Source organism: Myxine glutinosa, chromosome 6 (assembly GCF_964187855.1).
Source record: "Myxine glutinosa chromosome 6, kmMyxGlut1.1, whole genome shotgun sequence".
In the NCBI taxonomy this organism is placed as follows: Eukaryota; Metazoa; Chordata; class Myxini; order Myxiniformes; family Myxinidae; genus Myxine; species Myxine glutinosa.
The window spans coordinates 85624319-85650765 of record NC_136266.1 but is presented as its reverse complement, the minus strand read 5'-3'; the positions used below and the strand labels follow the sequence as shown (position 1 = coordinate 85650765).

Below are 26447 nucleotides of genomic sequence, written 5' to 3'. Positions count from 1 at the left end.
TTACTCCCTATGTACCTCCAGAGGGACACAAAGTATTATTTTTCATCTTTCATTCCTCTCTCTCTCTTTCTGCTCCAAGGCCGCACTGTATATTCTTTAAAAGTTTAAACTACCATTCCCGCGTCACTCTTCTCTCGTGCAGTCTCCGCTTCCTGATGCTCATTTTCCCCATCAGTTGCATTAACATCTGAGCAAAGTTTAAGTAAAACCAAAACAAGTCCAGGCCAGTCCCTCGTTACTTGCGGTGGCAGTCCGTCTGTCCATCATTCTGTCTCTGAGTGATTTCATACAAATGTCGTTCAGGTGGTCATCAGTTTGTCCAAAGTGTGTTGGATTCTACCAATTGCATCATGTCATATGCAAGTAAAATCACTATAGAGGGGGCGACATTAGTGGGTCCTCTCGGCAGAGAAAAAGGATCAGCTGCAGTGAGAGGGGCGTGAGAGAGAGGGGAAGAGAGAGGAGGGGAAAGAGATATGAAGATGGAGAGAGAGCGAGGGAGAAGGAGACTGGGAGAGAGAGAGAAAGAGCGAGAGAAAGAAGAAAGAAAGAAGAGAGGGAGTTGGGGAGGAGGCAAGAGACGGGAGGGCGAGGGACGGGAGGGAGGGAGTGCACGGTGATGAGCGTCCGGCACTCGCAAGCGAGAACATGTGAGGGACGTGTCTAACCCTCTAGTGCGTGCACGGTGTCCGCACGATATTCCTGCTTTCTCTCGAGTCATGGCGCGGCCTTTTCTCATGGCCTGTGCTCTTCTCTCTTGGACCCTAATCCGGAGCAGATCCTTGAACTCCGAGAGCGAAGGTAAGCTACATCGCCCGACGGGCACCTGCCGTGCGCTCCGGTGCTTATTTGCTATTCACGGCAGAGATCGCACCGACCAGAGAACCTGATTATGGGGTCTGGGTTGTCCCTTACGTGCTTTTCGGGGATGTTTAGATCACACCGGCCAGGGATCACGATATGGGGTCTGGGTTGTTCCTTACATGCTTTTCGGGGATGCTTATATCGCACTGACCATGGAACACAATATGAGGTCTGGGTTGTCCCTTGCATGCTTTTCAGTGACGCTGGCATTGCACCAACCAGGGAACTTGATTACAGGGTCTGAGTTGACCGTTGCATGCTTTTTCAGGGACGTTGTGATCGCACCGGCCAGGGAACACGATATGGGGTCTAGATTGTTTCTTGCCTGCTTTTCAGCGATGTTGAGATCACATCGACCAGGGAACATGATATGGATCTTGGTTGTCCCTTGCCTGCTTTTCAGCGATGTTGAGATCGCACCGACCAGGGAACACAATATGGGGTCTAGGTTGTCCCTTGCCTGCTTTTCAGCGATGTTGAGATCACACCGACCAGGGAACACGATATGGATCTGGGTTGTCCCTTGCCTGCTTTTCAGCGATGTTGAAATCACACCGACCAGGGAACACAATATGGGGTCTAGGTTGTTCCTTGACTGCTTTTCAGCGATGTTGAGATCACACCGACCAGGGAACACGATATGGATCTGGGTTGTCCCTTGCCTGCTTTTCAGCGATGTTGAGATCACACCGACCAGGGAACACAATATGGATCTGGGTTGTCCCTTGCCTGATTTTCAGCGATGTTGAGATCACACCGACCAGGGAACACAATATGGGGTCTAGGTTGTCCCTTGCCTGCTTTTCAGCGATGTTGAGATCGCACCGACCAGGGAACACGATATGGGGTCTAGGTTGTCCCTTGCCTGCTTTCCAGCGATGTTGAGATCGTATCGACCAGTGAACACGATATGGGGTCTAGGTTGTCCCTTGCATTATTTTCAGGGATGTTGAACGCACTCTGAAATATTTCATATTAACAGGCTGAGCCCGTTTTTGTTTGCCTCATTCTGTGCCGCGCTTAATTCCACGTGGGATGTGAAGATGCAGGATCTCCTTGGAGGTGTAACCATTGTCGCAGGACCTTCGTGAGACCGAGACCCTGAAACTAAAAGCCGCCTTAGTATATTTTCCGGGCTCGTTGTGCTGGTGATACTTTCAGAATGTGTGGCTGAAAAGTCCAGTGTGCGGGAAACACCGTGGACGCACAAGGGAAGCAGGGAGAGGTGATGCGGATCCAATTGAAGATCAAATAGCGTTCGTTGAAGTATTGTAAGGAAGCGCTTGAGTGGATTAAGGCTTCTCGCTCGGGGGACCTGTCGCACCCAGGATCGCCATGCTCGACTTCACCGGGACCAAACCGCGCTGCTTCAAGGGTTTCGCCTTTAGCCACATTTCCACCGAAATTTACATCACCACCAATAACTCGTCACCCAAACGCGACCCGTGTCCCTCCGTGTCTATTACGATGTCTCCCATCAGACGTCCCCTGTATATTGTCTGGAATCTGGATGGTGGGTACTCGTTCGGCCGTGTCCTCCGTGCCCCTTCACCCGTACCCGGCCTCGGCGCGGATCGCGCCTTCAGGCCATTTTGTTCCTCATTTGCACCGAGCTGACCGAAGTCGTCATGTTCGTAACCTTGTCGATCCCAACCGACTGCACTCGTAATGAACCCTACTCAGGGTGCTGCTCGTGTATTCAGGGCACCCTGCGGGGAGCCCGCTCATCGAGGCGACACCGCTCACGGTTCGCAGTTACTTAGTCAAGGTCCACCATTCTTTGATGCAGCATTTGAAGACCTTGCCATACATAGTTCCCGGTGCCGGGTTAGCATTTCGCGGTTTAAACTTTGTAGCTTCTGTTGTCCTGTTCATGGTAGGCGGTTTATATTTTAAGGTGTGTAGACCTCTTATAGCCTGGTGTTGGCTTAGCGGTTAGGGTGCGGGATTGGGATCCTGGAATCCTGAGTTCAAATCCCGCTCGATCGTTGAATTAACGCCAGGGGGGTTGACTCAGCCTGTCATCCTTCCGAGGTGGGCAAATTGAGGACCAGCTTGCTGGGATGAGTACCCCGATTTAGAATAGGTACACCGTGTCCCTGTACATCGTAAGAGGTGACTAAGGGTTGGCGTCAGGAAGGGCATCCGGCCATAAAAAAAAACATTGCCTTAAACAGGGAACCATAATTGTCACGGGGCCCGCAAGGCTAACCCCTGCTCTAGCGGGGAAAAATGGCCTTAAAACGATCATTCATTCATTAATTCAGACCTCTTGGTACAATATTGGTGGTTGGCGGTACTGATTTCCCACTTAGGGTGTTTGCTTGGTTAGTCCTTCACCTTTCAGATACCTGAGTTTTATATGCTGTAAAGATCCCCGGGGGTGTGTGGATCGCTTGGTTGCCAGGAATGCGTGGTGGCTAATTAAAGGTGTTGTGAAAAGCATGGTGAGCGTGCCCGCACACGTGCGCGTGAGACCTCTATTGTTACCCACAGTTCCGTGCGGTGTGGTGCCCTCATGCGCTGATGTAACGAAACCCCGATTGTGCTGACCGTGACACTGGAGGATCCATTTTGCGGTAATATGATCCACTGCACGTGCACGTGACAATTCGCGCCAAGGGGGTCGTTTATATAAATCGATGTTGTGGACCTACATAGGGTTTGGAATCATATATACACGCCACCCGGTCCGCGACTTCTTGGGATGGAATATAAGAGCCGACGACCGGTGGTGATAGTGGGTGGTGCATTGGCCGGTGGACGTTAAAGACCCCACGGTACGGTTAGAGAAGAGCAGGTCATTGTGTGCCAAATTCCATAATCCCATCCTGGCTGGTCAGGGTTGTTTTTGGTAACACCCTGTAATGGAGTGACGACCCGTTCATGGTATTAAGTCTTGAGCTATGGTACCCTTCATGACCCCTTGTTGCTCGCCAGAGTAATTAGGCCTATATCAATGGAGGGCAAGACAGCTCGTCTCATAACACTGTCTTGGTCTGCAGACCCTCATATACCTTCACGCGAGTAGTGAGGTGTGCATTTGTAAATAAAACGCTTGTACCTGTCGCTGTCACTGCTCATGGGGCTTCCCGGGACCCCAAATGAGGACCATGCGTACATTATGGGGGCACGGCGGCTCATGTGATGAGGAACTCCCAAAGGATGGCTTCTCTCAGAATTTTTGCCCAACGGAAATGCGGGAATACCTTTTCCGAGTGCATTATCTCTGCGATACTGCCGTGGGGTGAGACCATCAATGTCGTTCCCACCACGTGTACAGGTACAGAGCTCGAGCGCAGCACGAGTCGAATCGGACCTGCAAACGTCACCCGGGCTCAATCACGTGCTGATGTGCCTCCATCCGTCCGTGCTGTGATCATCCTGGCTCGATCACGTGCTGATGTGCCTCCATCCGTCCGTGCTGTGATCATCCTGGCTTGATCACGTGCTGATGTGCCTCCATCCGTCCGTGCTGTGATCATCCTGGCTCGATCACGTGCTGATGTGCCTCCATCCGTCCGTGCTGTGATCATCCTGGCTCGATCACGTGCTGAAGTGCCTCCATCCGTCCGTGCGGTGATCATCCTGGCTCGATCACGTGCTGATGTGCCTCCATCCGTCCGTGCTGTGATCATCCTGGCTCGATCACGTGCTGAAGTGCCTCCATCCGTCCGTGCTGTGATCACCCGGCTCGATCACGTGCTGATGTGCCTCCATCCGTCCGTGCTGTGATCATCCTGGCTCGATCACGTGCTGATGTGCCTCCATCCGTCCGTGCTGTGATCACCCGGCTCGATCACGTGCTGATGTGCCTCCATCCGTCCGTGCTGTGATCACCCAGCTCGATCACGTGCTGATGTGCCTCCATCCGTCCGTGCTGTGATCACTCGGGCTCGATCACGTGCCTCCATCCGTACGTGCTGTGATCACTCGGGCTCGATCACGTGCCTCCATCCGTACGTGCTGTGATCACTCGGGCTCGATCACGTGCCTCCATCCGTACGTGCTGTGATCATTCGGGCTCGATCATGTGCCTCCATCCGTACGTGCTGTGATCACCCGGGCTCGATCACGTGCCTCCATCCGTACGTGCTGTGATCATTCGGGCTCGATCATGTGCCTCCATCCGTACGTGCTGTGATCACCCGGGCTCGATCACGTGCCGCCGTACGATGCAGATCACCGGCTCGGCGCAGACACCCTCGTGGAGCCCTTTGAGACCCGTACGTGCCGCGAGCTCAACGGTTCGTCCACCGTGGAGCCGGATCGATGTGAAGCACAATGCCGACAGTGCGGGCGACTAAGTACGAAAGGCACGTCGGACGGCTTGAATGCCCTTCCGTGCAAAGAGCGATCGACTCGCATCACGCGCTCCAAGTGTTCGGATTCATTTCGCATCTCCTGTCCTGATGTGGGTTCTTTAGTAACGGCCGGGATGCATTTCGTGCATGGTACACTGCACGGATTCTGTCTTTGACTCTTTAAAAGCACGTACAAAGGCCCTGGAGTGTTTTTCCACCCAGGACGCAAGCTCCGCACGAATGTACACATTGCTAATAAAGTGTCATGCAGTATGTGCCATGGACTCCCATTATATTACCTGTTCATTCCGATCATATTGTAAATGGTTCAAACGGCCCTTTCACTCCTTTCCCCACGTTTCCCGCTCCCCATTAATTTCCAAAAATCAACTCCTCCTTCTCTCCCCCAGCATCATTCCTCCTCCCTGACTCACTCCCTATCAACCTCCCCTCATGCCTAACACCTCAAAAACCTCCCCACTTTGTCCTAACCTCCCCTAATGGCTCACTCCCCAATCCCTCCTTTCCCACTCCCTCCTAACCTCCCCTAATGGCTCACTCCTAAATAAATCTTCCCCAAATCCTACCTTCCCACTCCCTTCTAACCTCCCCTAATGCCTCACTCTTCAAATCCCTCCCTTTCCATCCCCTCCTAACCTACCCCAATAGCTCACTCTCCAATCCCTCTAATTCCCACTCCCTTCTAACCTCCCCTAATAGCTCACTCTCCAATCCCTCCATTCCCACCCCCTCTTAACCTCCCCTAATAGCTCACTCTCCAATCCCTCCATTTCCACCCCCTCTTAACCTCCCCTAATGGCTCACTCTCCAATCCCCCCATTCCCACCCCCTCCTAACCTCTCCTAATAGCTCACTCTCCAATCCCCCCATTCCCACTCCCTGCTAACCTCACCTAATAGCTCACTCCCCAATCCCTCCATTCCCACTCCCTGCTAACCTCCCCTAATAGCTCACTCTCCAATCCCTCCATTTCCACCCCCTCCTAACCTCTCCTAATAGCTCACTCTCCAATCCCCCCATTCCCACCCCCTCTTAACCTCTCCTAATAACTCACTCTCCAATCCCTCCAATTCCCACTCCCTGCTAACCTCACCTAATAGCTCACTCCCCAATCCCTCCATTTCCACCCCCTCTTAACCTCCCCTAAGAGCCCACTCTCCAATCCCTCCATTTCCACCCCCTCTTAACCTCCCCTAATGGGTCACTGCTCAAAAACCTCCCCAAATCCTCCTTTCCCAATCCCTCCTTACCTCCCCTAAAGCCTCATTCCCCAATCCCTCTATTCCCACTCACTCCTAACCTCTCCTAAATCCCCACGCCTCAAAAACCTCCGCAAATAATACCTCACTCCACACAAAGCTCGCCAAATCCTCCTCCCTCCTCTATTGCCCACTCCTTTCCCCACTACCCGCTTACCCAACTCCTTTCCCCACTGCTCCCTTTATTCCCTCCTTCCAAATCTTCACTCCGCACTCCCCACTGTCAGTCCTTGGGGTGGTGTTATTACTCCGCACGAGAAGCAAAAACAAGCTTAAACAATTGAATGATATATTTTGAACATGAATCGGAACATGCATCAGAAAAGGAACCTTCCGGTTAGGAGTACATTGGCTCTGAATTCGCCCTGATCGCGCATGCGCAGGTAAGATTTTTGCTTTTACTCTGCCTGCCTGGCAGTCAAACAAAATTGAAAATCATTCCAAACAGGAGACTTACTGTTTTTAAGGACGTCATAAAGGACACAAACACCAGGCACCAAGAACTAATGTAACATGTTGGATAGGGTGGTGTAAAAGACGCTGCATCAACGGCGGTAAACTTCTGAACTTGTTTTTTTTCTGCAACTCTTAAAACCCTTATTTTATTTCAATTTAATTACATAGTTAAACAGTGTAGAACACAAATCGCATACTTGGCACTTTTTTAAACCCTTCAGTTTAGCAGTACTAGTACAAAATATTACGGCATTTTACATCATTTCGGCCAATCAAATTTGCCTCTTGCAGATCCCGCCAACTTCCTTTTTTTCCTTAATATCGCACAGGGTAAGGTGTTCTATGAACTCCATACGTGTCTGCAATTCCACATTCCTCTGAAGGCATCAGGTCGCTCAGGACACGTCGGCCTTGTCTCTGTAGCGGACACGTTGCGGGTGTGATGCCGGAGCAACTCTCAACCGGAGCTGCCAATCTGTACTTTTATAGGTCGATTCTCACGCGAGCACACAACGGCCTGCTCTTTTCGACAAGTCCCTTGACAATCTCAAACGCCCTCGAGCGAATGCAAGCAGATAAGACACCCGGCTTAGTACGCTCAAAGTGTGTGTGTGTGTGTGCGCGTGACCTCTGAGCGACCCTGCTGGTATTTTTGACACGTGGTTCGGCAGTAATGGCGTCGGGCTGGAAGTTTCTTCTTCACTGACCTCGATGTTGTTGTCCGTGGGACAGTGTAAAGGAATCCGGTAACGACGATCAAGCTGAAGGGATCTATAGTAAAGAGCCCATTGTCTCTTGTCTGCTGTCTTTATTACAGCTCTTATATTCCTATATGTACATGTGATTAAATATTTCCTTCGCTCTTCTGTCCTTGTCTTTCTCGTCTTTCTCACCTCCATAGTCGTTTGTTTTGAGTTTATTCCATCTACACGTAACTTTTTTTCGCCAATTATCTCTTGATTTCTGCCCCTTTGCTTATTGTGTTTGTATTTCTCAATCACACCTTTGGAAAGCAGCGTTGCCCACAAAATGAATGACACTTTTTGCAATTGCGATGGGATTTTTTTTTTTTAACCTACAAAACACATTGTATATATCGATTTACTCGTGAACAAAAAATATTTGTAGATATATTTTATAGTAAACGACACGTCCGAGGTGATCCTTGAATTTCCTCCACAACTTCTCCAACCGAGGAAGGAATGGATTCACTTTGATGTGACGCAAGTCCTTGCACGTACATCGACTTGTGTAATTCCACAACTTTATCCAACAGTCGACGAAAGTTGTGACTTGTGTGTAAAGACTGAAGTGCCCCAGTGGAAAAATGTCGCACGGATGTAACCAATGTGCGGATGACGGAGAGTTATCATGATGGACGTTCCTACTCTCTGTTATCACCTCCAACCAAAGTGAACTCGACTGTTTTCTCATATGTTCTTAGTCCTTGTGATGTGGTCAAGCAGGATCATTGATAGACACTATTTCATGAAGAAATTCAAACCGTCATCCTTTTGTTGGTCATTCCTTGTTCATGCCCGAGAGGCATTCAAAAAGTTATCCGAACGAGCTGCGATGGTACAAGAAACACCAATATTAATTTTTTGCAAAATTCTAGTGTAGATATCTGTAATAAAAAATAATTTTTTATTTATATATTAAAACAGCTCGCGATACTGTTGTTTGTAGACCTTATAAACTTCTGACTGTACGCTTCTCATTTCAGAGGTGGTTACCCAGGCTTTTCCTCATAGATAACTACTCATGTCTATGTGTATATATATATATATTTATATGTATGTATTTAATATTTATAATTACAGTATATATAAATATATATATATATATATACTAGCTTGGCTCGGTTCGCTGCGCTCGCCTCACCAAGCGTCAATACTGAGGAACGGGCTTATTTTAGCTGAGCCTAATGACTGAACCTGAGTTGCTGTGTTGTCATGATTTTCACCAATCATAATACAAACAATTACTTTGCACAAATGTATTTGTTGTGTTTGTGATATTACATTTTTATAGGCAATTTAGGTTGAAGATTTAGGTTGAATGTTTTATTTTCAAGAAAGAACCCCTCTGCACATACATAGGGGAGGGGTAGGTGCAGACTGGAAGTTTGGGACGATTACACCTCACCACCACGTAATTTAAAACACCGCACCACCAAGTAATTCAAAACACCGCACCACCACGTAATTCAAAACACCTCACCACCAATTAATTCAAAACACCGCACCACCACGTAATTCAAAACACCTCACCACCACGTAATTCAAAATACCTCACCACCATGTAATTCAAAACACCTCACCACCACGTAATTCAAAACACCTCACCACCACGTAATTCAAAACACCTCACCACCATAAAACACTTAATAAAAACACCTCACCACCACGAAATTAAAAACACCTCACCACCACGAAATTGAAAACACCTCACCACCACGTAATTCAAAACACCTCACCACCACGTAATTCAAAACACCTCACCACCACGTAATTCAAAACACCTCACCACCACGTAATTCAAAACACCGCACCACCACGTAATTCAAAACACCTCACCACCACGTAATTCAAAACACCGCACCACCACGTAATTCAAAACATCTCACCGCCACATAATTCAAAACACCTCACCACCACGTAATTCAAAACACCTCACCACCACGTAATTCAAAACACCTCACCACCATAAAACACTTAATAAAAACACACCACCACGAAATTAAAAACACCTCACCACCACGAAATTGAAAACACCTCACAGCCATCAAGCACGTAATAAAAACACCTCACAGCCATAAAACACATAATAAAAACACCTCACCACAACGAAATTAAAAACACCTCACAGCCATAAAACACGTAACAAAAACACCTCACAGCCATAAAACACGTAATAAAAACACCTCACAGCCATAAAACACGTAATAAAAACACCTCACCACCACAAAATTAAAAACACCTCACAGCCATAAAACACGTAATAAAACACCTCACCACCACGAAATTAAAAACACCTCACAGCCATAAAACATGTAATAAAAACACCACACAGCCATAAAACATGTAATAAAAACACCTCACAGCCATAAAACACGTAATAAAAACACCTCACAGCCATAAAACACGTAATAAAAACACCTCACAGCCACGAAGTTAAAAACACCTCACCACCACGTCATTTAAAAACACCTCACCACCAAGTAATTCAAAACACCTCACTACCACATAATTCAAAACACCTCACCACCACCTCATTAAAAACACCTCACCACCACATAATTATAAATACCTCACCACCACGTAATTCAAAACACCTCACCACCATGTGATATTAAAACACCTCACCACCACGTCATTTAAAAACACCTCACCACCACGTGATTCAAAACACCTCACCACCACATAATTCAAAATACCTCACCACCACGTGATTCAAAACCACCACAACGTTATTAAAAACACTTCACAACCACGGAAACAAAAGTTTGAGGGAGTCGTTAAGTGACAACACAGACACTGCCCAGATGTGTCGATATATAGATAAATGACTGTACCCGAGTTGCTGTTTTGTCATAGTTTAAACCAATCATAATTCAAACAATTATTTTGCACAAATGTATTTGTAATGTACGTGATATCACATTTTATAAACAATGGAAGTTGAAAAAACAAAATTCCCCAAAAAATTCCCCAAAAAAAAAAAAAAATTGCAATTTTTTTAAAAAAAGATACCCTTAGGACATACCGACGGGAGAAATATGTTCATACCAGAAGTTTGGTACGATTTCACAAAAGTTTGAGAAAGTAGTTCAGTGACAACACAACACAAGACACAACACAACACAGGACAGGACAGACGCTGCACAAATATATATATATATATTTATATGTATGTATTTTATATATATATATATATATATATATATATATATATATATATATATATATATATATATATGTATGTATATATATATATATATATATATATGTATGTATATATATATATATATATATATATGTATGTATATATATATATATATATATATATATGTATGTATATATATATATATATATATATATATATATATATATATATATATATATATATATATATATATATATATATATATATGTATGTATGTATATATATATATATAAATAATAATAAAATTTTTTATATATATTTATATATATATTTATATATATATTTATATATATATATATACAGACTTGGCATTTAATATGGAATATTTTTTTTGTGGGGGTGAACATACTTTTCAAGATGTCTTAGAACCAAAAGTTCATTGGAATTATGTTGAAATTATTCTAGATTTTGTTAATGTGACCTTTAAAAGAAACAAAAACCACATTTGACATTTCGAAACAAATAAATTGATCCTTGAAAGTGATGTAAACTGATATCGAACTCAATTCATGGACAGTACTGTGTTAAACTTCTGTACGTTTTCCAGAAGTATCTCTTTATTTTGCACATTAGCCAAAGTTTTTTTTAACAAAAACAAAAGTTAAATTACGACTGGGATTACGGACAGTAAAATTGCAGTTCAGTACTTCGTGTAACCCCCACGAGCATTCAGGAGAGCACGTACACGTTGAGGCATGCTGTTCACGAGCTTTGCCAATGTTTGGACAGGAATCGCTTGCCATGCAGTGACAATAGCCTGCTGCAATTCACGCACAGAGGTCGGCTGCTGGTCCAAGTGGTCGATTTGACGCGTTAATTCTGCCCACAAGTTCTCTATCGGATTCATATCCGGGGACATGGCAGGCCACTCCATATGCTCTCCACCACGGTCAGCAAGAAAGTGTTGGATCATGCGAGCATGATAACCGTGCATTGTCATCTTGGAAGACAAAGTTTCCTCGAAAGGCTGCACGAGCAAATGGAAGCAATGTTTCTTCCAGAATGGCCCTGTACTTGAACTGGTTCAGGTTTCCATTCAGAACAACCAGGTCAGTTTTGCCCCCTGCATGAAAAGCAGCCCAAACGGTCACCCCACCACCTCCAGCTTGGACTCTTGGCACTATACAATCTTTGTTGTAGGCTTCATGCACTTGTCTGCGCACTCGGATGCGGCCATCTTGACGATAGACCAGAAATCTAGACTCGTCACTGAAGATGACGTGATTCCAGTGTCCTGGCTGTCATTGACGGTGCTCTCTGGCCCACTGCAATCGGCGCTGGCGGTGTTGTCTGGTCGGGCGTGGCTTTCTCAGGGGACGCCTGGCACGATAGCCTGCTTGAACCAGTCGTTGGTTGACTAGCCTTCTGGATACAGGCACATTTGTCAGTTGCTGCCACTCAGCCCGAAGCCGATTAGCTGACTTGGTACGGCCATTGCGGACTAACCGGTGCAGCTGGCGATCATCCCTCCTTGTGGTTCTGCGGGGACGTCCTGGCCTCGGTATTGGAGTAGGGACACCCCTCTGAGCATTTCTTTTCAGGATCTTTGACACCTGACCTTGAGTGATGCCATACTGCTGAGCAATAGCACGCTGTTTCATGCCGTAATTTCGTAAAGCCACCACTCCATGACAAACAGCATTGTCGAGTTGATGGACCATCTCCAGAGGAAGCGGCAATAACTTTTGCAGACGTGCAGCAGTTGTTTTCCACTAATACAGAATGCAACAACCCTTGTATACCCGACTGTGAAGCCAATCATCAAATGCACCTGTCCGTACATTTTGCCACGCCACCGGTGATATAATCCTGTTGTTGACTTCTTGCTGCGACAGACAATCAGTGACATGGTTCTTTTAACAAATAAATCACCAAAGTGTAAAATAAACTCACCAGATTGATATACTGAGTTAAGAAAGTAAACCCAAGTCAAGAAAAAATATATATTCCATATTAAATGCCAAGTCTGTATATATATATAAATATATATATATATATATATATATATATATTCATTTTCATATATATATACATTAGTGTTTTATTATTGTCTGCTGAATATCCACGCCCAATGTTTGGCTGATCTATCATATTATCATGGATGTTAATAATGGCGGAGTCGTTCAAAGCAATGAAACGTGTCACGGGAGTCGATCGTCCATCACGGCGAAGCGTGCTCGGCCACCATGGATATTCCACGGTTCATATTATAATGATCATATGAAGATGGTAATATCAGTGATATTTCACTTGCATGTCGAATCACCTTGAGCAAGCCAGCTGAGTCCTTTCGTAATGGTCATGGTCATACAGGTGACTTCACTTCAACTTTACTTTTTCATTAACCCAGGGCACACTCGGCTGGCTAAGTGAAGAGCTCTCATGTGCCTGAGATACGAACAACTCCACTCAATAATCAAAACTTTTACTTCTTCTCACCGTCTGTGCTTGTGTTGCATTCTTTACAATTTCCAAGAAAAGTTTCAACTTTCGCAAACTGCCTTTGTGGATCGCTTTACTGCCTCTTGTTCTTTCACTTTAAGGTTTCTATCTCTGCCATCATTTACATTGCAAGCCTGGGGTTGGCTTAACAGTTAAGGTGGCTGCCTTAAAATCTTAGAGACCTGAGTTGGAGCCCCTGTCGTGCCATTACATAGCACCAGGTGCATTGACTCAGCCTGTCATAGTTCTGAGGTCAGCAAAATGAGTAGGCCACCAGCTTACTGAGAACAGCCTCAATCGCACAGCCACACTTCCAGCAATGATGCAACCAGCAACCACGGGCTGCATACAAAACTAGATAGTATTCCTAGAATACTTACCCTGTGCAGTCAACTTGGTGCGAGCCAACTCTTGTTTTTGAACGTTTTATTCTTCTTTGATCCAATATGGCTGCCAGACCAAGTGAAGGATGACATCATAAATTTATATTCTCCAAAATAATTGTTGCATAGATCACGCTCAATAAAATTCAAACTGATCAGACCAAGTGTTGTTCCTGTCGAATTATGACGTCATAATTAAGGCACCAATGACATCATCGTTAACAATACTTATTCCCCATGCAGAGTTATTTACAATGAGCCACGTTTAAAATTTTTCCATTGAGCGCTTTTGGAGATATAGAGGTGCAACTTTTTTCGATTTTTCCAAGATGGCGCCTGTACCACGTGACCTATGACGTTATAATTATCATTTAAAAAATTATACAGGCGGAAACGCTGCTATGGTAAAATTCCGTGTTAATCGGACCAACGGTTGCCAAGAATATTAATTTTAAAAATGCACCACATGTACTCAGCCGAATGCCCAACCCTGATTTTCGCTAGGTAATAATAAGTTTACATTTCAACTTACTTGACCTCATATTCCTACCATTATTTCCACCTTGCGTTCTTTGTTTCATTGACATTAATGTTTTTTTGTGTGTCAGTGTGTGTTTTGCGATACCGATTTTTACGGCGTTCTCGAGGGACCTATTCAAGGGCACGCGCATTGTATTTGTACAATCTGTTTTGTCCTGTGAGTGAGGACAATTGTCTGAACCATTGATATTGTTCCAGGCTGGTGTCGGTACAAACTTTTTGGCAAGTCACGTGACTATCGCGCATTGCTCCCTTTGTTTAGTCTGCAGTAATGTCCCGTAGCCCATCTGTATATCCAATTAAAATACAGCATGACAGATTGACAATGTGTTGGGGGATGTGAATGAGGCATCCTCATTCATTCACATACAGGTATCCTCATTCACATCGGTATTCACAAATACTGATATCACAATGGGCCAGAATTGATGCCATTTTGTTTTACTTGTTATTTTTTGCATATAGTTTGATTGTTATTTTTTGCATATAGTTTGATCAGTTCTTGAATGTTTGTCGCATGATCTCTCATGTATATATATTATATATCTATATACAAATACAACAACAACAACAACAGGCATTTTAAGGCCATTTACCCTGCCAGAGCAGGGGTTAGCCTTGAAGGCCCCATGACAATCTTCTCCATTTTGCCCTATTTTCTGCATCTCTCCTTGTTAACCCCCTTGCCCGCATTTCTTCTTCCACTACCTTTAGCCAAGTCTTTCTCGGTCGTCCCCGTCCTCTACTCCCTTCTACATTCATTTCCATCACTCTTCTCAACCAGTCACTTTCATCCTTCCTCAACACATGACCAAACCATCTCAATCTGTTTCTCTTCACAGCATCCATCACAGGCTCTATTCCCATCATCTTTCGCAATTCATCATTTGTCTTCCTCTCTCTCAACGATACTCCGCACATCCAACAAACCATTCGCATTTCCACCCTTTCCAGCCATGTTGCTGCTCTACGTTCATTACCCATGTCTCGCTCCCATAAATCATAACACTTCTCACACATGCAGCATACACCTTTCCCTTCAGCTTCAACGACACTCCCCTCCTCGTCAGCATACCACTCAATTCCCGAAACTTCTTCCATGCACATCTCACTCGAGCAACCGTTGCCGAGTCTGATCCACCTTCTCCATTCAGCATGTCTCCAAGGTAGCAAAATGATTTCACACCTTCCAGCTTCACGCCATCTCCAAGATCCAACTCAACATTTCCTCCATCTGCAGCTCCCTCTGTGCACACCTTACATTTGAATGTAGCTGCCACACTGGTTATTGACCCTCTCACACCACTACTTTTGATGAACCCACTCAGCGCACATTGTACATTGAATGGAGTTCACTCCGACACCCTTCCTGCACACAGCACAGGGCCACTTCCCAGTTCTTTCCACCTCACCACATGCTTTACCACTTGCCATCACCTTCGTCTTTCCGATATTCACCTTCAGACCTTTTGTCTCCATTCCTTCCACTTGTTCATCTTCTCCTTCAGTCCATCCATACTTTCTGCAATCAACACCAGATCATCTGCATACAACAACTCTTACGGTAAACCCTAGTTTACGTTCCGAGCCAGCACCTCCATCACAGCTACAAATAGTAGTGGACTTAGTACCGACCCCTGTTGCACTCCCACCTTCACCTCCAACTCACCACTGTTCCCGTCCTTCGTCCTTACAGCTGTGCACGCTCTCTCGTACATTGCCATCACGACTCTGATCAACCATTCCTCCACTCCCAACTTCCTCAATGCCCATGTCACTACTTTGCATGGAACCCCATCGAATGCTTTCTCCAGATCAACATACCCAAGAAACAACTTCTTCCTCTTCTCCATGTACTTCTCCTGCAACTGCCTAACAATATATATATATATATATATATATAATATATATATATATAGTAGTGGAGAGTATATATATATATATATATATATATATATATATATATATATATATATATATATATATATATATATATATATATATATATATATATATGTGTGTGTACTCATGATGTGTTTGTACTAAGGGCACAGACATCAATGGTTCTTTCCCTTAAAATAAATAAATCCTACACATTCACGTACCTACAACACATGCAATGTGAGCTTTTTATTTGAAGCTGATCTTTTTTTTTGACACAATTAATGCAGAAGGATTATTTGCAAGTCTTGCTTAAAACTGAGCTTGCATGTCTCTCTCTTTCTATTTATTTTTCCCATTATTAGTAGGGTCAATATATGAAAAAACTCACCCAATCCCCAAAAAATTGATACAAAAGGTTTTTCAATGGATTCTGGTACCATTGGGCATGCTAAATAACATACTAAAAATCTCGTAACATCTGACTTCCGGAAAGGGGTCATTTTCAAGATGGCGTCCAAGATGGCTGCCGGGAGCTTAAAATGGCAATATCTCAATTATTATTCAACCTAGAAAGGTGGTTTTGGTGTTTAACCCTAGGTTTTAGGGCCCAAGGAATCCAATTTAATCAATAAAATTACCATCAGTTAATTATTTATTGACAAGTCCAAGATGGCATCCCAAGGTGACATCCTGATCCACTAAAATGGCTCTGTCGAATAGTAGTCAACCTAGAGAGATTTTTTCAGTGTGTATACCTAGGTTTAAGGCACCCAGGAAATCATCAAAATTACTTAAATAAGCACAAAGTAATCAGGTAATACAGTAAGCCAGGTTTACCAGCCCATTAGGCATTTGTTGTCTTACACAGTTAGTCGCTATTCATCGTCATCCTCAGACTCCTCTGGAAGAAACTTGTTATGTGGATTGTCACATTCTTCAAGTTGGCACGGTCCACAGGCAGTAGTACATGGTAGTCCATATCGTCTCCAAGAGCAGCGGAGTGTCTTGCAGGCAGTGGAGCAGTTACAATGAATGACCTTCAAGAGACTGTCTGGAGCAGCGTTCATTCTTGACATAAGTGGGACAAACTGATCATCCTGCAGGCTCCACCCCCATTTCATGGCATCCATACCCTCTTCTTTTCCCATCCACACCATGATATGGTAGTACGCTCTACGACAGTGAAGTTTGGTAGCAGATTCAGTTGGGGGCAGACGTTCGGGTGTTACAAAAGACGAAGCAGAGACAACCTTCTTGCTGAAGGTGTTATATCGCATTGTTGCAAGGGAATCTTTGCACTTGCCACCAAAGAGGATAGCCATTACTCGGCATTCAAGGTCATCGATCACCTCTTTGGTCTGGTTTGGGATGGTGAATGTGTTGGCACAAGACCGAAGGACAGGGTCTCCTTTTACAAGCTTCTGGAAAGCAGTCTTTTTGCCAACACCAAAAATCCGAGAAGTGTCACAACCAGTCATGGCATGGATGAATATCAACTGAGAACACATGTTCTCAGTGTTGGGCTAGCGGCTAGGGTGCCAGCTTAGGATTCTAGGATCCTGGGTTCGAATCCCGGTCGATCGCTGAATTAACGCCAGGGGGGTTGACTCAGCCTGTCATCCTTCCGAGGTCGGCAAATTGAGTACCAGTTCACTGGTAATTCCCTGTTTGTCGTAAAAAGGCGACAAAAAGGGTTGGCGGCAGGAAGGGCATCCGGCCGTAAAACATTGCTGTCAAAAAGGGGACCCCAAAAAAAAAAAAAAAAAAAAACCAACAACAACCACGGTCCCCGAAAAAGGCCAACCCCTGCTTGCGGGGAAAAATGGCCTCTAAAGGTGGTTTTTTAAATTTTTATAACACATGTCATGTCCGAGGATTTCTTTTAGACGGTTGATGTCATACACGTTAAAACTGCCATCAGCTTTGAACTTGTCTGATCTGAAATAAAGGCTCTTACTGTCTCCCTGCGCATAGTAAAGGAGTAAGACAAGGAGATCAGTATCTTCTCCAATCAGTGTAGTGGTGTGTAGAAGAGATGCCTCCACTGCAGCCTTTACTATGTCTACGTCAGCATCTCCAGGTGCATTGACCACAGTGCAATACCTTTCTCTCAGTTCATCACTTATCATCCCGATCAGTCTCTGTTTATTGATATCTCTTGACAGGACCTCCTCCTTCTTGCCTGAGAACTTTGTCTCAGCAGTGAAGCTGACAATGGGATGAATATTGTGTCCTCTTCTCTGATGCGTGTTGTCTTTAATGGACGGCCCTTCCTCATAGCCATCAAAGACAATGGTCGTAGCTGAACCATAATGCTGCATGGTGAAGTCAGCATACGACTGCGCTATTTCACCATAGATTTCTCCACTCTTCCATGGTATTCTGTGAAGGAGTGAACCTCCATCAAGGACGTTGATCTCCGTTTCTGGTACAGAATCTAGGATGGCATCACTTGCATGATCACAGATCGCGTGAGTTAGTTGTGGCTTATCAGCCTTTCGGAAGACGTTTCTGGCTTCAGAGGGCAGGAGGGAAAGGACTGAGCTCATAACTCATAACCTCCTGCAATGATAGCTCTCCAGTTTGGGAGACTACCAGGAAACGTTGAAAGAGAAGTGCAGAATCAATGGTTCGATCAGGAGCGACCTTTATAGCTGATGTTTGTCCAAGGGTTCTGGCTTTATCCTTTCTACTGAATGAGAATGTGAATGCATCCAATCATTTTGTGCATGATTTTGCATCCAACAGACTCATAATAGTCTGTAGTCTAGGACTCATAGTCCCTTGCCATAACCTCTCAAGCTTTGTACAAACCTTTGTCTGTAATGATCACTGAATACTGTGGACTGGAGTCACAGGTGGCAGTGGTGTAGACACATTACACTCTTATCTCCAATCTGAAACACCCACTTGGTTCATTAGCTGGTGAGTCGGAAGATGACGATGAATAGCGACTAACTGTATAAGACAACAAATGCCTAATGGGCTGGTAAACCTGGCTTACTGGATTACCTGATTACTTTGTGCTTATTTAAGTAATTTTGATGATTTCCTGGGTGCCTTAAACCTAGGTATAAAAACCACCGTTTAGAGGCCATTTTTCCCCGCAAAGCGGGGGTTGGCCTTTTCGGGGACCGTGGTAGTTGTTGTTTTTTTGGTCCCCTTTTTGAAGACAATGTTTTACGGCCGGATGCCCTTCCTGACGCCAACCCTTTTTGCCGCCTTCAACGACAAACAGGGAATTACCAGTGAACTGGTACTCAATTAGCTGACCTCGGAAGGATGACAGGCTGAGTCAACCCCCCTGGCATTAATTCGGCGATCGACCGAGATTCGAACCCAGGATCCTAGGATCCTAAGCCGGCACCCTAGCCGCTAGCCCAACACCAGCCTTAAACCTAGGTATACACACTGAAAATATCTCGAGGTTGACTACGATTCGACAGAGCCATTTTAATGGATCAGGATGCCACCTTGGGATGCCATCTTGGACTCGTCAATAAATCATTAACTGATGGTAATTTTATTGATTCACTTGGATTCCTTGGGCCCTAAAACCTAGGGTTAGACACCAAAACCACCTTTCTAGGTTGAATAATAATTGAGATATGGCCATTTTAAGCTCCTGGTGGCCATCTTGGACGCCATCTTGAAAATGACCCCTTTCCGGAAGTCAGATGTTACTCGATTTTTAGTATGTTATTTAGCATGCCCAATGGTACCAGAATCCATTGAAAAACCTTTTGTATCTATTTCTTTGGGGTTCAACCATATATTGAACCCTCTATATTTAAAACAAATGCTAAATTATGCGCTTCTAGTGGCTTCATTGTTTGTTTTGTTGTCTCCTATTTGTACAGAAATAACATGATAGTAGGGGCATAAGTGCAATAGTAGCACGAGGTTTGCCCAGATCTGTCCTTAAACCCAGAAATCCTGTTGGCACCAGCATCCCCAAGCCATTTCTACAGCCTAGTTTGTGCAAAACAACAGTTATAGCCATCACTGCTTGAGGCATGTACGTCTCACTGCTGCCGAGCCACAGGGAGCTCGCAACTATTGAGTGAGACGTTGACTAGCTCTCATAAAGCAGCCAGCATCCAGGTACAATCCAGAAAACTATTAGGAGAAATCATTTCAACACCTAAAGGACATCGAGATGCCATTATCTTCGACGATGTAGCGTGTTCTTCCTTGCTTGGGCTTCTGCATTAGTTCAGCAGAATTTGTGAATTTTTATTCCATCTTTACACACAAACACACACTCTCACACTCACTCTCACACACACACACACACACAATATATACAGTCACGTGAAAAAGTAAGTACACCCCATGTAAACTTTTGACTTTTTCAACATATTTCAACATACAGCTATTTGATCTTCATTTCAACAATATTGACAGATAAAGGTGATATAATATAACAAATATCATGAAACATTTACATTTTGTAGTCCATTGTATAATTTAAATAAACATAAATGCAAATTTCGCATGTGGAAAAAGGAAGTACACCCTTGGCTCTAATAGGTGGTATTGCCCCCTTTGGCAGAAACAACCTCAAGTAGGCGTTTCTTATAACTGTCTACCAGTCTCTGACATCGACTGGGAGAAATTTTTACCCACTCCTCCACGCAGAATTCTTTCAGCTGTGCGATGTTTGAGGGGTTTCTTGCATGCACAGCTCATTTCAAATCCCCCCCACAACATCTCGATGGGATTTAGATCCGGGCTTTGACTTGGCCATTCCAGAACCCTCCATTTCTTTCTTTTCAGCCATTCCTTGGTGGATTTACTGGTATGTTTAGGGTAATTGTCATGTTGCAAGGTCCACTTTCGGTTGAGCTTCAACTTTCCAACAGATGGCCATTGGCCTCACATTATCCTCAAGCACCCTCTGGTACAATGAAGAATTGATTGTGGATTCTATGATGGTGAGCTGCCCAGGCCTTGATGCAGCAAAGCTGCCCCAAACCACAATATTTCCACCACCATGCTTTACAGTTGGTATCAGGTTCTTGTGGTCAAATGCTGTCTTTGGTTTTCGCCAAACATGTCTTCTGGTACTGTGGCCAAATAGCTCGACCTTTGACTCATCTGTCCAGAGCATGTTGTTCCAGAAGTGCTGGTCTTTGCCTTGGTGCTCATTGACAAACTTTAGTCTTGCCCTGATGTTCTTTCGGGACAGCAAAGGTTTCCTCCTGGCACACCTCCCATGTAGATCAAATTTGTGCAGCCTCTTTTTAATGGTAGACTCATGCACTTTGACATCAACAATGGCAAGATCTACCTGTAGGTCCCGTAATTACATTCTGGGGTTCTTAGAGACTTCTTTCAGCATCTTGCGGTCTGCTCTTGGGCTTAACTTGCTGGGGCGGCCTGGCCTGAACAAGTTGGCAGTTGTTTGAAATCTTCTCCACTTGTAGATGATCTTCCGGACAGTCGAATGATTGATTTCAAATTGTTTGGAGATCTTTTTAAATCCCTTCCCAGACTCGTAGGCATCTATAACCTTCTTTCTGAAGGCCTCAGAGAGCTCTTTTGATCGAGGCATGGTGACGCCGCACACTTCAACAACAAAGAGCAAACCAAACTAAATGACTGAGGTTAAAATAAGACAGGTTCCTCCAAGATCCTCTCTAACAATGTTCTAATCATTTGCACCTGAGCTGGTGCACCTGATTCTAATTTTAGGTATTTGAAGTAGTGATAAATGTAGGGGTGTACTTACTTTTTCCACATGCAAAATTTGCATTTATGTTTATTTAAATTATACAATGGACTACAAAATGTAAATGTTTCATGATATTTGTTATATTATATCACCTTTATCTATCAATATTGTTGAAATGAAGATCAAATAGCTGTATGTTGAAATATGTTGAAAAAGTCAAAACTTTACATGGGGTGTACTTACTTTTTCACGTGACTGTATACTGTTGCGGTTCTCTACGCTGGCCTTCTTCCCCTTATCAAGGGGGGATTAATCCCCTTGTCTTTACTGGGCCTGGCGGAACCGAGACTTATTACATCCCTTCCGGACACACGCGGCGTCGGGTTTCGGGACTGCTTTTCGCTCGTACCTAAGTCCACACGCTGCCCTGGGAGCAAGGAAACAAGCCTCGCATGAACCTTGTGTAGTTTGAGTACGCCGAGCGGATTGTGTACACGTGGTAGGCGCAGTCTTAGATGTTGGAACCCGATTGGAGCGATCCTATTCGTGCCACGCTTAGTCAATGAGGAAACCACAGGAATGATCGAATCAGAAAGAAAGAACAAGGGTTTAATTATTCCCACACGTATATACAGTTCAAGGACGAAGAGACACAGAGCAATCCTTAAGCAGTCTTAACTTATTACTTGGACAACGGGCCCGTCTCACACTCACACAGGGGATTGCAGATGGGCAGGTGCTCCCCAACGCGTCCAGAGATGGTCCTCGTCCAGCTCTCCACGGTCCCCAGCACGTCCCGCAAAGATGGTGGCAGGCGAAGGCAGGGACTCGTAGCACGTCTCTCGAACAAGCAGATGATGAGGCGGAACGGTAGAGGGTGGACTTTAGCACGGCTCGCCAGCCTTGTTCACTCGCGCGTCTCAAATGCGCTATACTCGTTCATAAGCGCGTCTGACTGCGCCCGCGTATATGTAGCAGCCAACTCCTTTTCTTCAATACACTCCGAGCTGGTTAGCGTGCGCGTTCTCGTGCAATGGTCAAGTTCATCAGGCAGCAGTCCTCTCTTGCTTATCCGGCGTTCCTCTGTGAGTCCTCTTTCGGCAAGTTCCCCCTGTAAGTCCTCTCGAGGGCTTTTGCGCAGCGGTTCTTCTAGCTATGCCCCCCGAACCTTCTGGAACTCACCCGACTCTTCTCACCACGCCCTCTGACGCCACGCCGCCGCCACCACCCTCAAGCTCTGATTGGCGGCTCGTGCTTACCGACATTGCTTCTGCCGCTCCACCTCGACTCCGCCCCGATCCTCCTCTGCCTGCCTCGTGTTAACTCACCCAATATGAACCAACGTGAACGCAAAAGGGATTGAGGCTACAAACAAAGGATGATCGGTGGCAGTAGGGCCTATTTTCCTGGCTCCTACTCAACGCAGAATTAACACTGAAAGGGAACTAAGCTCACAAATACTAAGACATAACTATACTATTGCGAGGCTACATGTTGCTTGTGTGACTAACTATGGGGGACAGACTTCAACCTTTATTAAACTCACTTGACAGACTCAAAACCGCAACAATACATTATATGGGGTCACTCGGAGGGCAAGGTGTAATGCATGTTGTGATCACATAAGCAAAAATTTCAATTTGTTTTTACTTCCACCACCTGTCAAAAGTTTTAGAACACCTCAATTTTTCTTGTTTTTATTGAAATTTAAGCAATTCAAGTCCAGTGAATAACCTGAAATGGTACAAAGGTAAGCAGTAAACATCTCGAGGTTAAAAAAAGTTTAGGTTCGCAAAAACGGGAAAATAATGTAAATTGCACAGTTATATTGTTAAAAAAGGCCTTCTTCAGGGAACAAGTAATGGGTTAACAACTTACAGCTGTTCTGCAGTAATGTAAGTAAATTAAGCCTTGAAAGTTGATGCAAACAATTCCTACAGGTGTCCCAACCTCTGCTGATTACTTGATTACAAACCCCCTGTCTGTTTCAAAGCAGTATTGGAACAGACTGTTATTACACCCTCTGAAGCATTATTTGGACAATATTGCACTGCAGGAAGTAGTACATTGGAAACTGGAGGAAACTTTGGCAGGAAGAGGACTGGCAGACCCAAAGCCACAACAGAATCAGAAGACAAATTTCTGAGAGTCAACAGCTTGCATGATAGGCGGCTCACAGGACAACAGCTTCAAGCACAGCTGGTCAAAGTGAACAAGTCTCAGTTTCAACTATGAAGAGAAGACTTCGAGCTGCAGGTTTGACAGGTCGTGTGGCAGTAAGAAAGCCTTTGCTAAGATGGCAAAAGAAGAAAAAGAGGCTTGCCTGGGCCATGAAGCACTGCCAGTGGACTACTGAAGACTGGAAGAAGGTCTTATGGACTGATGAATCAAAATTTGAAATCTTTGGTTCATCACGCAGGGTTTTTGTATGCCGTCAAGTAGGCGAAATGCTGGTTCCTCAGTTTGTGACACCAACTGTCAAACATGGAGGAGGAAGCGTGATGGTCTGGGGCTTTTTTGCTGGATCCAGAGTCTGCGACTTGCACAGAGTGACTGGCACCCTGAACCAAAAGGGCGACCACAGCATTTTGCAGCACCGTGCAATACCCTCTGGTATATGCCGAGTTGGTCAGGTGTTCATCCTACAGCAAGATAATGACCCTAAACACACCTCCAGGCTATGTCAAAATTACCCTCGAGGAAAAGAACAAGACGGTAAGTTTCAAATCATGGAATGGCCAGCACAGTCTCCAGACTTAAACCCCATCGAGCTGGTTTGGGATGAACTGGACAGAAGGGTGAAAGCAAAGCAACCTATAAGTGCAACACTTTTGTGGGAACTCCTGCAACAGTGTTGGGAAGAACTTACCGAACAATATTTGATTTCCATTGTAGAAAGAATGCCACGAATGTGTTCGGCGGTTATATCTGCAAAAGGTGGGTACTTTGTTGATTCAAAAATTTAAATTAAATTTTGTTAAACAAAATGATCCTGTGATTTCTTTTTTTATCTCCAATTGTTTATTTGTTCTCTGCTTAATTTCAGAGTACATTGAGACATTAAACTGTGTAAATTTCAATAAAAACTGGAAAAATTGAGGTGTTCTAATACTTTTGACCGGTCGGTCGTGTATGTGTCAAATTCCACTTTAACATTATGGGGTATTATGTGTAGATCAGTGACCAAGAAAATCTCAATTTAACCCATTTTAAATTCAGGCTATAACACACCAAAATGTTTTTAAAAAGTCAAAGGGTGTGAATACTGTTATGTGTATGGGGGTAGGCAATGTCCAGGACCTTAGTCCTTAGTCCAGGTAGAAGTGTACAGATTAACATGCTCCGCATGTCTCAATGAAGAAGAAGAATCCGCATGTTCCATAAGTAGGGAATCCGTTTAGACCGGATGTCATGTAAAAGTGTATCTTTGTCCCCATGACGAGAAGTGGGGTTATGTTAATTAGTGAGGGATTAAGGGTAATTAATCCCCTGTATGTAATTGCCTCTGTACTTTTCCCCTTGTTCCTTTTGACACACAACACACCAGCCATGCACGCTGCACCTAAAATAAACATTAAATAAAAAGTAACCGGAACAAGACTGAAAACTACCGCGGGTTCTGCCAGCCGAGCCATCATAAAGGCCCCACCATGAGGCCCCACCCCGAAGAGCAGTGATTGGTTAGGGTACCATAGAGCGATGAGATGGGACTCACTGATAGGGGAATGCACGGGGATCGTCGGATTACGTCAGAGCCTTGAGAACAAAAGACTGTGTCCCGGACATTTTGTCTCTCTCTCTCCGTGCTGGCCTCCATAGCGAACGGTCGATCATTGCTCTCTCTGCTTCGGGATTCATAAAGAACGGTCACATATACTGTGTCTCTTGCGTGGGGATTTCAACACGAGCAGTGGCATTCATTATCGCTCTTGAGCTGGGACCTTGAAAGTGAACGGTCGCAGCTACAACTCCTCTTGCACCAGGGACATTGGAGTCGGCATTTTATATCCCTGTCTTTGGGGTTCGACAATCTTGAGGAGGCTCATGGACTGTGGTGCGCTTGGCCCGTAGCTTCGTGACGGCTGAGGGCCATGCTGAGTGAACCGGGGAGAAATCGGTGCTGTGTGAAGCAGGTGGTGGGGACGAGTGCGGCTGGAGTGAATGAATGGCGCGCTAAGGCCTGTTTTCCCATGCATGGACGCGGGGGCTGTGACAATTCCCGAAGAGCCGCTCGAAGCTGAGTACACTACATTTTTATTTTCGTTCCATTGTCATCCCCTTGTGTTGAATACAAGTCTGTATGGGGGCACTCCATTTAGAATATTAGTTTTATCGTGCATTCTTTTGTTACCGGCATTTCTTTCAAGAAAGCCGGCATTTTTGCATTATAATTCCGTGTCGGGTTTGAGTTGATTATCCAGGTTTGAAGACTCCAGTGGGGTCTGTGAAGGTAAGAGCTTCGCTACCCTTCGCTGCCTCATTCCCCCGTGCATATTAACTCCGCAATAGTTGAATTGAACGCCTCGGAATGTGAAGCTCGATCGGCTAATCCGGCCCCAGGGGTATTCACGCCCAGGAATGCGACAATACTTTCTGAAGGCACTGTATATTGTACTAGCAGAAGTACCCGGCGTTGCTGGGCGGGGGAGGAGGAGGGAGGGGGGAAAGA

The 26447-nt window shown here is 44.9% G+C and overlaps 1 protein-coding gene across 1 annotated transcript in view; it reads left to right on the top strand.

The window, feature by feature from the left end:
* The first annotated feature begins 631 nt into the window (after positions 1-631).
* The window catches only part of LOC137430032 (ephrin type-A receptor 3), a 493848-nt gene continuing 468032 nt past the window's right edge, over positions 632-26447 (top strand). Inside the window, exon 1 of the mRNA XM_078780089.1 lies at positions 632-801. Within this exon, the coding sequence (XP_078636215.1) occupies positions 720-801 (82 nt within the window). The 5' untranslated portion in view covers positions 632-719. The remainder of the gene's footprint in view (positions 802-26447) is intronic.